This window comes from Pezoporus wallicus, unplaced genomic scaffold (genome assembly GCF_028554395.1).
Source record: "Pezoporus wallicus isolate ANWC-B61680 ecotype Strahan unplaced genomic scaffold, APGP_CSIRO_Pwel_v1 contig_4012, whole genome shotgun sequence".
In the NCBI taxonomy this organism is placed as follows: domain Eukaryota; kingdom Metazoa; phylum Chordata; class Aves; order Psittaciformes; family Psittacidae; genus Pezoporus; species Pezoporus wallicus.
The window spans coordinates 2278572-2291551 of NW_026637828.1; the positions used below are offsets into that span (position 1 = coordinate 2278572).

The 12980-nt window shown below is 49.3% G+C and overlaps 1 protein-coding gene across 1 annotated transcript in view; it reads left to right on the top strand.

Moving 5' to 3' along the window:
* LOC130598529 (syntaxin-binding protein 4-like) overlaps window positions 1-12980 on the top strand; it is a 51823-nt gene that overhangs the window by 21363 nt on the left and 17480 nt on the right. Inside the window, exons 7-13 of the mRNA XM_057408042.1 lie at window positions 1870-1955; window positions 2589-2709; window positions 5635-5776; window positions 5969-6075; window positions 6782-6935; window positions 8474-8546; window positions 10974-11071. Coding sequence (XP_057264025.1) covers window positions 1870-1955; window positions 2589-2709; window positions 5635-5776; window positions 5969-6075; window positions 6782-6935; window positions 8474-8546; window positions 10974-11071 — 781 coding nt within the window. The remainder of the gene's footprint in view (window positions 1-1869; window positions 1956-2588; window positions 2710-5634; window positions 5777-5968; window positions 6076-6781; window positions 6936-8473; window positions 8547-10973; window positions 11072-12980) is intronic.

Consider the following 12980-nt stretch of genomic DNA (forward strand, 5'->3'; position numbering starts at 1 on the left):
GGCAATATTAGATAAGGCAGGCACTGGTCTTTGAAGTTTGTTTAATGAGCTGGTTGTTAATGGGAAGATGGAAATTACTGAGAGCACTTCCAGTAGGAACCTAAGGAGCTGGTGATTCATTCATCATTTAATATTGTTGACTCTAATCTAGCCAATAATATATAACTTCTCTCCCGGTAAAGTACGCAGATGACACAACGTCTGGTTGTGTGTAAGAGCAGTCTCCTCACTGAGGAAACTTTGCTGTGGCTGGCTTACTACAGATTTATGTCTTGAGCTTGTCTGACTGTCAAGTCTGAGAGCTATTCACTCATAACCAGGTTTTTCCTGTGGCTTATAGCATCAAGAAGGCACCTTCCCATGGGGATTCCCTCATGCCTTCAAAGCGGACATCTAATGTGGCTACAGAAGCACTTTCAGGGTCCCTCCCCATTGCTTGGCTGCTTGTGTAATGACACATGTAAGAAATGAGTCATCCTTGAGGCTCTTCTCTCTGCCAAAAGGTTGGATCAGTCAGGTAGTGCTGGGTTATGAAGGGAGAGGACCACACAGTCGCAGAGGGGCAGCATGCTCCTTGCAGTGAAACGCCACCATGGCAGAGATGGGCACAGCAGGCTGATGCTTGAGCATGGCACCCCCTTTCCATGCCTCCTCATCCCAAAGGATGTGAGAGGCTCACAGGTTACAGAAATGAAGCAGGAGGTGGTAAACATGAGTTCTGGGGGTTCTTAATGGGCTTTAAAAACTCAGCATGTTACATTTGACAAAAGGAAGGTCAAGAAGCAGTTCATTGTTGTGCACAGGTAGTTGCAGCTCATCAGGGGCTCAGCATGCTTGAGCAGTTATATGGTAGTCAAACTCAACCTGGAAGCAAAGCATTAATTAAGGTACTTGGGCACTGAGCCATCTTTCCAGGGATGGTGTGGATGAGCTTACATTGCAGGGACTTAATTTGGGAAGCAGGGGTGGCTTTCCTCAAGACAAATGGATCATGCTAACTGTAGGCTGCCATTCTTCCCTGTTCTTGAATTCCCTGACAAGCCCTTCTGATCTTGATACCTGTACATTTACTGCACACTTTATGCATGCAGGTCTTTGTTAAGGAATTACACTCCAAGAGGTTAGCCTAAGAAGCTCACGAAGGACATCGCCATGGATGGATTCAGAGTAGTGGGATGCTTCTTTTGCATGTGTTCCAGAAGCCATCTTCCACCTTTACCATAGCAAGAGCTAAGAAGGATCTGATTTCTGTCTAGGAAAGGAGAATTAAAACCAGAATAATCTACACTTAACTATTCTAGAAGGAGTCAGCAACAGGCCAAGCATTTTAGGTTTATGTTTGCATAGTTACGGCTCCTTCTGGCAGTCTGTGTGATTTGTATGCTTTGTTAACAAAACTTTGGAGCCTCACACATGGGGGTGAAATTATTCCAGCTGATTCCCGGGAGGCTCCATGTGGTGAGGTGCAGGGCTGGGGTGCAAGGCAGGGTTCCTGTGTTCATCAGGACTCCCTCAGGAAGAACAGTCCCCAGCACCGGTACTTGTCCATATGTCCCTTCCCAGCTCCTCTTGCCCAAGTTTGCCCTGAACACTTCCCAGAGCAGGGAAGGAGCACCCCAAAGCTCCAGCCCATTATGGGAACATGCACTGCCATGGGATTGATTATTGGCCTCAAGCCTTGCACAACCTCCTGAAACCAGGGAGGTTACCCTTACACATGAGGAAGCTCTCTCTGCTCCCCACTGTTGGCAGGCACTAGACCTACAGACTTGGTAGTAAGAGCTGCTGCCATCAGACGCACCGTTGTGATATAATCAGGTGGGGAACAGTTTTGAGCAGCCACTGACTATGCCTTGGTCTTGTTTGCAGGAGAGAGTTCTCTGAGCTGCTGGAGAAGTTTGGCTCTCAGAGCAACACGGGCTCAGCACGGAGCTCACCGGTCCTGCATGGTGGCAGTGAGTAGCTCAGGACGCCTTTGGGGGGAAATCAAAAGCCCCTCTTGCTGCTGAGACAGTTTTCCTTTGCCCAGTGTTATATTGCATGAGTGGTGATTGGTTTTGTGTAGGTGTTTGGCTGGAGGTTTGAGGAAGAGAAGTCCTGCAACTGCTTGTCACATCCCCACACTCTGCTTAATTGGTGTGCTGGGCAGGTTAGCCCATCAGCCCCTGCCTCTGCAGGTGCAGCTTTCTGCTATGGATTTCAAAGCATCTCAGCAATCGTTCATTCAATGATTATTATGCTTTCATTTGCAAAAGGGAAACTTTCAATGACATAAACGAGGTCAACCCAAGCAAGATGCCAGGGCACCAAATCATATGTGCATAGGGAAAGAAGCCATCCCTTTGGCTTAGCATCCTTCCCCTGTGCAGAGGTATGTAGGGCTGGCAGAGGGGTGACAGCCCCAACTGGAGTTGTGCTGAGGCAGCTCCAAGTTTCTTCTCCATGAGCAATAACTGAGGTCTTCAAATATCATGTGATTTATCCCAAAAGGCTGGGAAAATGGTGTTAGCTCTCAGTGTTAGAGTATGGAAGGAGGGTGATCCTGGAGTATTTGTGTTCCCTGCACTGACTCTGACTTTGCTGTTCAGGTCGGTACCTGGAAAGCACATCCTCGGGCTCCTCCTCGCGCTCCCAGAGCCCGCTGCTGTTGAGCCCTGCCAATTCCCATGGCCCCTTCATCGGGAATCCGGCGCATCCCCTGAACGCACAGTATGTATGGGTTACACAGGGCCGGCCCTGCAAACCTGTCCCTTGGTCAGTCGTGAAGATCATAGAATCATAAGAGTGGAAGGGACCTTAAAGCTCATGCAGTTCCAACCCCTGCCATGGGCAGGGACACCTTTCACTAGACCAGGTTGCTCCAAGCCCCATCCAACCTGGCCTTGAACACTGCCAGGGATGGGGCAGCCACAGCTTCTCTGGGCACCCTGTGCCAGCGCCTCAGCCCCCTCACAGGGAAGAGCTTCTGCCTAAGAGCTCATCTCAGTCTCCCCTCTGTCAGGTTAAAGCCATTCCCCCTTGTCCTGTCCCTATAGGCCCTTGTCCAAAGCCCCTTTCCAGGTTTCCTGTAGCCCCTTTAGGCACTGGAAGCTGCTCTAAGGTCTCCCCAGAGCTGACACCCTCTTAGAGGTAGCTCCAGTAAATAATTCCAGTGCTTGAAGAACTGCTTTGTCCATCCTTATGCCCTCTATATGGCCATATCACCACGATGGCAAGGAGACTACAGCATCTTCTAGAAGTCCTTGTTGCGGTGGCATCCTGACTGCTCCTGGGAAGCCTGGGCCCAAGAGCTGAAAGCTTCCCTGTTGAGGCAGTCAATATGCCTGCAATATGGTTAGCCATGCAACTGCTCCCCTTCCTCTCCTCTGACACTCAGGGGGAAGCTGTAGCTTACAGCCCACAGAAGAGACCCTGCACAGCACCTTTATCGACCATGTCATGAGCAGAGTATTTCTCAGCTCAGTTTCCTGTGTTTGAGTGTTTCTGTGAGGCCAGTGGTGCTTTTAGAAGGTGTTTCAGGAGCTCATTTTCTATTGCCCTGCTTCCAGCATGTTGACTTCGTGCAACAAAAGCACAAGCACTGCCCTCTTGATGCAAATGCTCTGACACCCTTTGTTTTGGTGTCAACAGCGGCTGCCTACAGACACTGCATCCTTTTGTCTGCAGAGCATCTCCTGGAGCATGTGTTTTCATGTGGTCATCTGTCCCTTTCATATTTCGCAGGATCAGAGGCTGGGACAGGCAGAGCTTGTTTGTCTGTGAGTCTCACCTCTGGGTGCTCGGGATTGCCCTCTTCAAGAGGGACAGCTTGAAGGTTGTTAACAGTTGTGGAATTGGGACCCTGTTGTCCCCAGCATTTGCAGCTTCCCTTCTTTTGCCAGCATAAACAAGCCAAGTTACTGGTAAAGAGAATCGGCCCTCTTGCTAAATACCAGCATATTAGGGATTTGCAGAGGACAAGTATTTGGCACCAGAGGTTTAAGCTGCTTGCGTGAAGTGGGAGACCCTTACACAAGAGAGACGAGCTCATCTACTTGGCAGCTGGTTTGGACAAATGAGACATCCTTGCTCTGCTGTTAACCCACTCCAGGCTGTGATATAGGCTGGAGGGGACCTGGTTTGGTGGCCTCCTCACTCAGCTGCTGTACTGCTTGTCTCCATGGCACTGCCAGTACCCCATGGTATTCTCCGGGGAGCAGCAAGAGCTGTTTGAAATCCCAGACCACTGATTCCCACGGAGCAAGGTCAGCCACAGAGATGTCATTTTGGCCATGGGTCTTTTCATGCATGTGGCTGCCACCCCTTCTACTCACCACAGGTTGTTCCCAGTCTGTGGCCTCCCATCGTGGTGTCATCTGAAGTTCCATCACTCCATGGAGCAATGGGACTCAGATATGATTCAGTCCTGCCCAAGATAGTGTCTGATATTTTGATTTTAAAGAAGGGTTTACAGCTAAAATTTGTGGTATTGTTCTCCTAAAATATTTCTTAGAGCAATGTTTTTTCATCAGATTAAGCTGCATGCTGCATGAATACATTCTCTTTCCCCAACAAAGCCTTTGCCAGGGGCCCACTGCCAGTCTGGGGGTGCTCTGTCACTAGGGTGTCTGACTACTGGGGATGGCATTGATGCGAGCACGGGGCAGTGATGCACTGGGAGGCATGGGATGCACATCAGTAGCTATCGTTGTGTCCCAGGTTATCAGACAACACAGGGAGGAGCAGAGACTGCAGCCTGTTTGGTGAGTGCCTGCTATGGAAATAAACTGAGAGAGAGAAAAGCCAGCTGCCCCCAGCCCATGAGGAGGAAAAGGCTTGCTGATCCCACCAAATCCTTCCCCAAAACCTCTCTGTTGCAATGCTGTCCATCAGTGCATGTCTGGTCTGTGAAATCTCTGCTCCCACAAACACTCACTGCAATCCCTAAACCTCCCTCCTGGCACGGAGCTGCCTGCTGTAGCCTGCTCTTGGTGGCTGGTTGGGTCCTGTCTAGCAGGCAGCTCTTGGAGGGTAGGATTCAACATTGGTGCTCCATCTGCAGCACATCTTTGACGGGGCAAGTAATCTCTACCACTGCCAACAAAGTCAATCACAGGAGGTGGGTATTTGCTATAAAGATGCTTAAGGGCTCATTTCTTAAAGCATCTTGTGAGATTTTGAGTCCAAACCTCAGGTAAGCCATAGCTTTGTATCCTGAGCTTCAATTTAACCTTTGCTAAGGGCTGGTTAATAGCTGGCCCATCTGCAAATCGGCATCTGGTGATTTAGCTGGATTCAGACAATAGCCACATTTATCCTTTGTGTCCCTTTGCCTATATAAACTCAGGCTGCCAAATATATTCCTGTTAAAACTTTAGTTTCTTCTCTCTTTATTTGCTAAATGCAAACAAGTATTTCCCAGCATTTGGGATTATGTGAACCAGTCATCTTCATAAAGATGCATAATGTCTGCTGAGAAATGGGAGTCCTCACCTCCTCTTTCCATGGTTGGTTGGAAGAAATGATGCAGAGGTAGGAAAAGTTGGGAGAAGTTAGAAGGCTCATGCATGGAAAGAATCGCAGGCAGTTTGCTCAGTGACATGGGGAAATAAACCAGATCACCTGGAATCACCTGCTAACGTCTTTCCCTTGCAGCTACTCCACTGAATCAGGAATCCAGAGCATTTCTATAGCAAACTCCTCGGGCTTAGGGCTGACAATCAGTGGTGGATCCAACAGGCCTGATGGCCCCATGGTTTATGTTCAAGAGCTTCTGCCAGATGGTGACTGTTACAAGGTAAGGCAGCGTGGAGACCCTCGGTGACTTTGCAAACAGGGGCCTCTCCTAGAGGCTGTAGCTGTTCTGAAGCAGCTTTTCTAAGAATAGACTAATAACGTGTTGCATGGACTAATGATGATTTGTGTTGCAGGAGAAGGCTTTGGGCAGAGAGACATTCCTTCCCAATGCTGTGACTTTCTCTTTGTTTAGGATGGTCGTCTCCGACCTGGTGACCAACTGATAGCTATCAATAAAGATTCTTTGGTGGGCAGCACATATGAAGAGGCCAGAAAAACAATTGCAAAAGCCAAATTAAGGTGAGCATATTTCCTGTCATCATCATGTTGCTGTTGAGTCTTGGGCAGAAACTCTTCACTTTATACCAGTGTTTGGCTTTAAGAAGCATGAGGCTTGTTAGCCTTAATTGATGCTTCAACCTTTCACAAGGGCCTGTAGGAACAGGACAAGGGGGAATGGCTTTAACCTGCCAGAGAGGAGACTGAGATGAGCTCTTAGGCAGAAGTTCTTCCCTGTGAGGGTGCTGAGGCGCTGGCACAGGGTGCCCAGAGAAGCTGTGGCTGCCCCATCCCTGGCAGTGCTCAAGGCCAGGTTGGATGGGGCTTGGAGCAACCTGGTCTGGTGGAAGGTGTCCCTGCCTGTGGCAGGGGTTTGGAACTGGATGAGCTTTAAGGTCCTCTTCAACCCAAACCTGTCTGGGATTCCGTGGTCCTGATAGGTGGTCATATGAGGAAATCTTGAGTGCATGGATCATCCTGAAGTGTAATCCAGACCTTCCCAATGTTCTCATCCTCATGAATATCCCCTATCACTGCCCAGCAGAGTTCTGCAACGGAACTGAAGTTCAAATAAGCAACAAGGTGAGTGAAGATCCAGCTACACTGGTGCAGGCTACACAGGCTTAAATGAGATTATCTTGGAGAAAGAACTACAGGCATGGAAGTTCTACAGACTTGTGCTTTGTATTTTCCTGTTGTTAAAATGTTCTGTACTTGTTTGTTTAAGACATGAAGGAAGCACAGAAGTGGCCTTTATTCCTGGAAGGGGACGGTTACATCCTGGACTGTCAGTTCATAACAACATCCCATTGCCACCTCCAAAGGCTGTGGGAAATGGTCTGAGTTCCTCCAGGCTGAAGGTCCATGTGAGGTCCCCAGAGGTAGGTTGATGTTCATCTTTAAGACTTATCTTACAGACATCAGTCTGTGATCTTTCTTTGATCAGAAAACTCTTCTTTAGGGACTCCATGGCAGTCCTTCTGGATGGTGGGAAGTCTGTAATGCTGATGTATGTAGCCCTGGTTTACAGCCAGGTATTTTAAATCTGAAATATTGTTTCTTCTGTCTTGGATTTGAGACATCTGTGAGGTAATGAAAGGAGTTTCATCTCCAGAGCCTGCATTCAGACCTGCTTCAGAAGTCTCAGGTTTTAAAAACACAAACCCCTTCTGTGGATAGGAACCTGCATCTCATTGAACACCAGTCATAGAGCTGGAAGGGATCTCCAGAGTCGGTTTGATCTAGTCTCCTACGCAAAGGCAGGAACAACTTCCTACCCAAAGGCAGGAAACACTCTTTATTCTCCTCTGATGAGGATGAATCCGCAGCATTCATCATAAGCAGCCCAGTTCTGTTCTTCACTAGTCTAATGATAAACTAGGCTAATTCTTCCCATGAAGCCTTGCTCTGTATTTGTGTTTGCAGAGCCAAGTACTCAAGCTGTGCATGGTGAGACAGTTTAACTACACAACCCTCATGATAATTCAGGTCTGTGGCTGGATTCTACGCATTTGTCACCCTTCTCCTGGACAGGTGCTATTCCAGGTGTCTCTTCTGCCCTCTTTCACATAAGCTTCCGTTAGCAAAAGCCATCAGGGTATTCCCTCTATACAAGCATCATTCATAAACCATCTTTCTTTCCAGACCCCATGGAGGCACAGACTGGCAGGAATGTCATACACATACTGCCTTTGGGCGGAACAGGCTGGAGACATGCTCATGAAAGTCAGCTTTAGCCCCCATATGTGTAGCTGGGTGATGCAGTTAGATCCTTCACTGGCAGAAGGCTGCGCTTGTGTAAAGTTCTGCACCTGTATGAAATTACACTGCCAGCTGGAATTCAATTGCTCCTCTCCTCCTTTTGCTGCTGAAAGATGGAACTTTTAATGAGGTCTGGGCTTCCACACTAGGGAAAGTGTGCTCCAGCACCCGTGCTATCTGCCTGTATGTCCTCAGCACTCATCCTGTGCTCCTCTCAGCATCTAAGATCCCAGCTGTGGAAGCTCTGTCTCAGTGGTGCTCAGTGTATCCTACCCTCTGACTATTTTTCCAGCCATGACCTGGCACTTAAGAAAGGCTCTGCACTGGGCTTGGCTTCCTGCCATGCTCACTGTGATAACTCTGTGTTTTGGGGTGAATGATAAACTGGCTGCGGTCAGACTCGGGACCTCACTGGTAGGCTGGATGCAGAGCTTTAGGGAGAACCTCTATGGAAAAACTACACAAGGTTAAATGCACCCTCAGCTGTCAGTCACAGTTCCAGTTTGGCCCATCTAAACAAGAGATGTATATGTTCAGCCTTTGCTCTTTATAGGACAGATGGGTTACTCTCTCTCGAACACGTCTATCTTCTGCTTTTTATTTATCCCAGCAGATTCTGCTTAGCAACTGTTTGTGCTGTTTTCTCTTGTTTTTCTAGAACAGACATGAAAATCATTTTCCTGTGCCTTCTTTGTCACCGGACATTTGCCCACCAGAGCTTACTGTGTCAGGTAAGAGCCCTGCTAAACTGCTTCCTTTGTGTAGGTGACAAGCACAGCCTTGGCTCCTCAGCGTTGAGGAGGATGGAATTAACTCTGATCAGTGTTTATTCTGCTGTAGTGGAATCTAAAGGGGTGATAATGACCCTCAGCCTCCTGGGAGAGAGGAAAGACAGCAGCTTGGCTTTCTTAACAGGTAGTAATTATGTTAATGTTTGTCCATAGTAGCAAAATTCTTTACTAAGGCCTAAGAGGTCTCAGGTATTCGTAGGAAACAACTTCTCCCATTCCTAGCCTGTGGTTCAGTTGCAGTAGTGTCTGTACATGAGATTAGCAGGAGAGACAGGGAGCAGACAGTGCTGGCTTGGGTGTACATCAGTGCTCTGCTCCCAGGGATGCCTGTCTCAACTTGGGCAAGCTCAGCAGGCTTCATGCTTCCATGCTGCTCACTGCAAAGACCCTGGGACTCCCCTTGCTCTGTCCTCCCTGCCCCGAGCACCCTGCAGCCTTGATTTCAAGTAGGCTCTTAGGCGGCCACCACTGACAGCCAGAGGTCCCAGTGATGGGGAGTAAACCCTGGGTCATGTAGAGAATCCAGAAAATAGCAGTGACCTAATCGCTTCCTGACTTAGCCAGGGGATTTTATTACACACAGATTTTTCATGTGAGATGCCGAGGAGGCTTTGTGTCAGTGTCGTCATTCATGAAACCAGACAACTGGCTTTGAAAGAGCAGCAGCCAGGCCTGAAGCTTGGGCCAGTAACTGCCACTCTCTCTGTGCCTGATGGCTGCCCTGGATATCTCCATACTCAGAGCTGGCAGGAAAGCCACGTGGAGCTAATCCTGATTACTCATGCATCGAAGGGTAACAGCTCTGCCCTTGAACCTGGAGACTAAAGTATTGGTGGCCGCTCTAGCAAGCCCATTTATTACCTCTTGCTGCTTCCCAGCTGCTGGCGTTAGCAGGGCAGATGAATACCTGGATTAGAAGGATTACACTTGTGCAGCACCTCCCCTGCCTCTTGCTGCCTTCTGCTTATGCCTGGTCCCTGCCCTAATGGGCAGGAGGCTTCAGGGGAAGCAGTGTTCATTGGCAATCCAGGGCTTCCTGTGATGTTAACCAAATCCCAGGCAGGGGAAAGAAATTGCTCCCTCAGCACATCCCGTGCCACTGGCACGAGAAACAATTTTGTCACCAAGCAGGGCTGACAGCTAGGGTGTGAGTAGGGCTGCACCTTTCTGGAGTCTGGGAGCTCTGGAGCAGGTAACGCCTTCTGCAGACCTTTTCCCAGGGAATGTCGCAGTTCCTTATAGACAACAGTTAATCATAATGGGAAAGGTGGGGCTCTCTTCAGAGAGGAAGGAGCACAAGTGGCAGGCCATGGCAGCAGGGCTTGCGCTCTGGACCATTCCAGCTGTGAAGGCAGTGCTGGTAATGATCTCAGGGCAGCTTTTCACCAGCAAAGCAGGTGCTGTTTCTGCCTCTTTCTCCCTCTGTGTCTGCCCCATAAAGCATGTGGTTCCTTCTACCCAAAACCACTTTCCTGCCCAACTGAGGGTGCAAGGCTTTCTGCAGTCTTGAGGAAGAAAAAGTCTTGCACCCTTGCAAAAGTCTGCCTTGATTTAAATCCATTGACTCCCTATTCCATGGATGTTGTGAAAGCCAAGGCTGCATTTTCCAATCTTTTATCATCCAATACCTAAAGGGGCTACAAGAAACCTGGAGAGGGACTTTGGGCAAGGGCCTGTAGGGACAGGACGAGGGGGAATGGCTTTAACCTGACAGAGGGGAGACTGAGACGAGCTCTTAGGCAGAAGCTCTTCCCTGTGAGGGTGCTGCGGCGCTAGCACAGGGTGCCCAGAGAAGCTGTGGCTGCCCCATCCCTGGCAGTGTTCAAGGCCAGGTTGGACGGGGCTTGGAGCAACCTGGCTGGTGGAAGGTGTCCTTGCCTGTGGCAGGGGGTTGGAACTGGATGAGCTTTAAGGTCCCTTCCAACCCAAACCGTTCTATGATTCTGTAATTTTATACAATGTTCCGTTTCAGTTCTGTTTAATCAATCAAAGAAGGCAAAACCAGGCAGGTTGTTGGTTGTTGTTTTTTTTTCTTTTCACAGATCACTAAAACTCCAGATTCCACAAAAATTTGTGATTGGACATTTCCAAAGTGCTATTTTTGCACTCCTAGGTCCGTGGATGGAATGTCCCATTTCAAACCCCGCAGAAGCCCAGTTTCAGCAAGGGTTTGCCCCAGTATCCAATCTTTTCAACAGTGCCCTAGCTCAGCCTTCCAGGACTGGATTTAGTAAATCCTGATCTTTGATTTTTGGCTTTCTGCACACACTTTATATTTCATGCGGCAAGAGTTCTCAGCTGTGCTTTGCAGATACCTCTTTCCTCTACCCAACCACTCCTTCATGAACTTTATATTTGCTTTTTCAGCACCTGCTTCAGCATCTAATCACAAAGCAGGTTCAGCCACCAAACCAAAAGTAGCACTGGATCCTCATATCCGTCTCAAGGATGGGAAACTGGAGCTGGTAAGTGGAATGGGCCTCTCTCCCCAAAGTGAGATCTCCTCTCAACCCTCTCCCAAGGTATGTTATGCAGAAGATAATCCACTGGCGTGATAACTCCTTGCTTCCAGCTGCCAACACAACAAGCTGAAGGTGAATGGCCTCTTTGTATAGATATTGCGTGAAAGAACTGATCGAGACCTTTCAGCTTTGATTCTTGGACCAATGTCACACTCAGGCATGTGACGACCAGGCCAGGGGGTCACTATGTTGCTTATTTTTTGGAGAGACCAAAAAATGCAAACCTGAATAGATATAGTTGTAGAGCTCCAGCCCATCTGTTTGCACCGAGTAAAGCTATAGCACTTGATCAGTCCTCTCACCTACACACACATCATCCTCCACCAAACTGCCTGCTCCAGCCTAATTCCCATTCACCTCTCTGGGACACCAACCAGGCTGTGCTGGGAACAGCAATAGTAATGTGGGGCGCAGAGCCAGTGTCCAGCCTCTGAGGGTAAAAAGGGAGAAGAGGGTGTATAAAAGCATCCCAGCTGTGTCTGAAGGGGAATTTAAGCACACTTTGTTTTCTCTTGGTGATTTCCCAATGCTCCAGGGAGCTCCAGAAGTCTCCTCCTGGCAGTTGCACCTCCCTTAGACGTAATGCATTTGACTCAGGGCTGTAGGTGTAGGCAGCTGCCCTTCAAGCTTGCTGCTGTCGCTACTGGGGTGACCTCGGGCAGTCCAGTGTGGGCAAGGGAAGGCTGAAATACGGAACATCTCACTGAGGATCCAACCAGAGCTGCTGCTCCTTTTATCATAGTATAGAAAATCCATCCCATGGGCACCATCAGAAGGCAGGGAGTGGAGCTGGCCATTGCTCACCGAGACCCCAGTGAAGGGCAGAGTGTCCCTGGGGGGGGGATCCATTCGCCCGCTCTGGTTTGGGGGTGCATTTTTGCCCCTCCAGGCACTGCTGGAATTTGAAGGGCCCTTGTGCAGGGCCCGGGGACTGCGAGGGGGACCCGATGCCACGAGCATCTGCTGCCACCCGACGGCAGCCGGAGCGCTCGCCCTTCCGCTGCTCTCGGGAGGGCAGCTCACAACCAGGAGCTTCTCTTCTAAGCCCGCATAATTCTCCCAAAGCAGGATTTAGGACTGTGTTTTCGCAGCGACCTCTGCTCGTCACGGATATAAAGGCAGCTCCTCTCTGGTGGGAGGAGTGGGCACTCTCGGCTTCCCCTTTTAAAAGCCAGTGTTACGAGTGGGCAGTGATGGCAGGGTCAAGAGATGCACAGTGATGCACCGGCACAACCCGAGATGGTTGGCCAGGTGCCAACATCAGCAGCCCAAGTCCCACCAGCCTGCAGCACCACCTCGCACAGGGGTGGTGGGCAGGGGGCCATCCATGAACAGGGACAGGTCCCATGGGCTTGCTGGTGATAGGAATATGCACAAGGATTCACCTCCAGCCCCTTCCGAACGGGACCGTGCTAGGCCATATGTGTGCAGGAACTGTGTGTGCAGCCTGGGACAGGCAAGTGTTTAACTCTGGCTCTTTCCCAGAGTCTGCTGAGCTTGACTTTGTCTTTTTAAAGCTTTTGCTTGCTGCTGCCAGCAAAGTGGGGTTTGCGCAGGTTTATCTGCTTCTGTGTGGTGCCCTGGGGTTGAACAGATAATATCAGTAAAAGACAGAGCATCAGGCATAATGAGAGAGCAAAGGATGCAGTGGAGAAGCAAAATGTTTGAATGTCTCCTGTTGCCAGGGGAAATACTCCATGAATAGCTTTTATCTTCTCTGTCCCAAACACAATTCCTGGGAAGTAAGAGCAGAGGCTGAGCTCTTGGCAGCTGAGCCTTGTTACAGCTCTACCAGCTTTTGATAAAGCTCCTGACAGTCTGTTATAGCTGCAAATTTGATTACAGTCTGTAT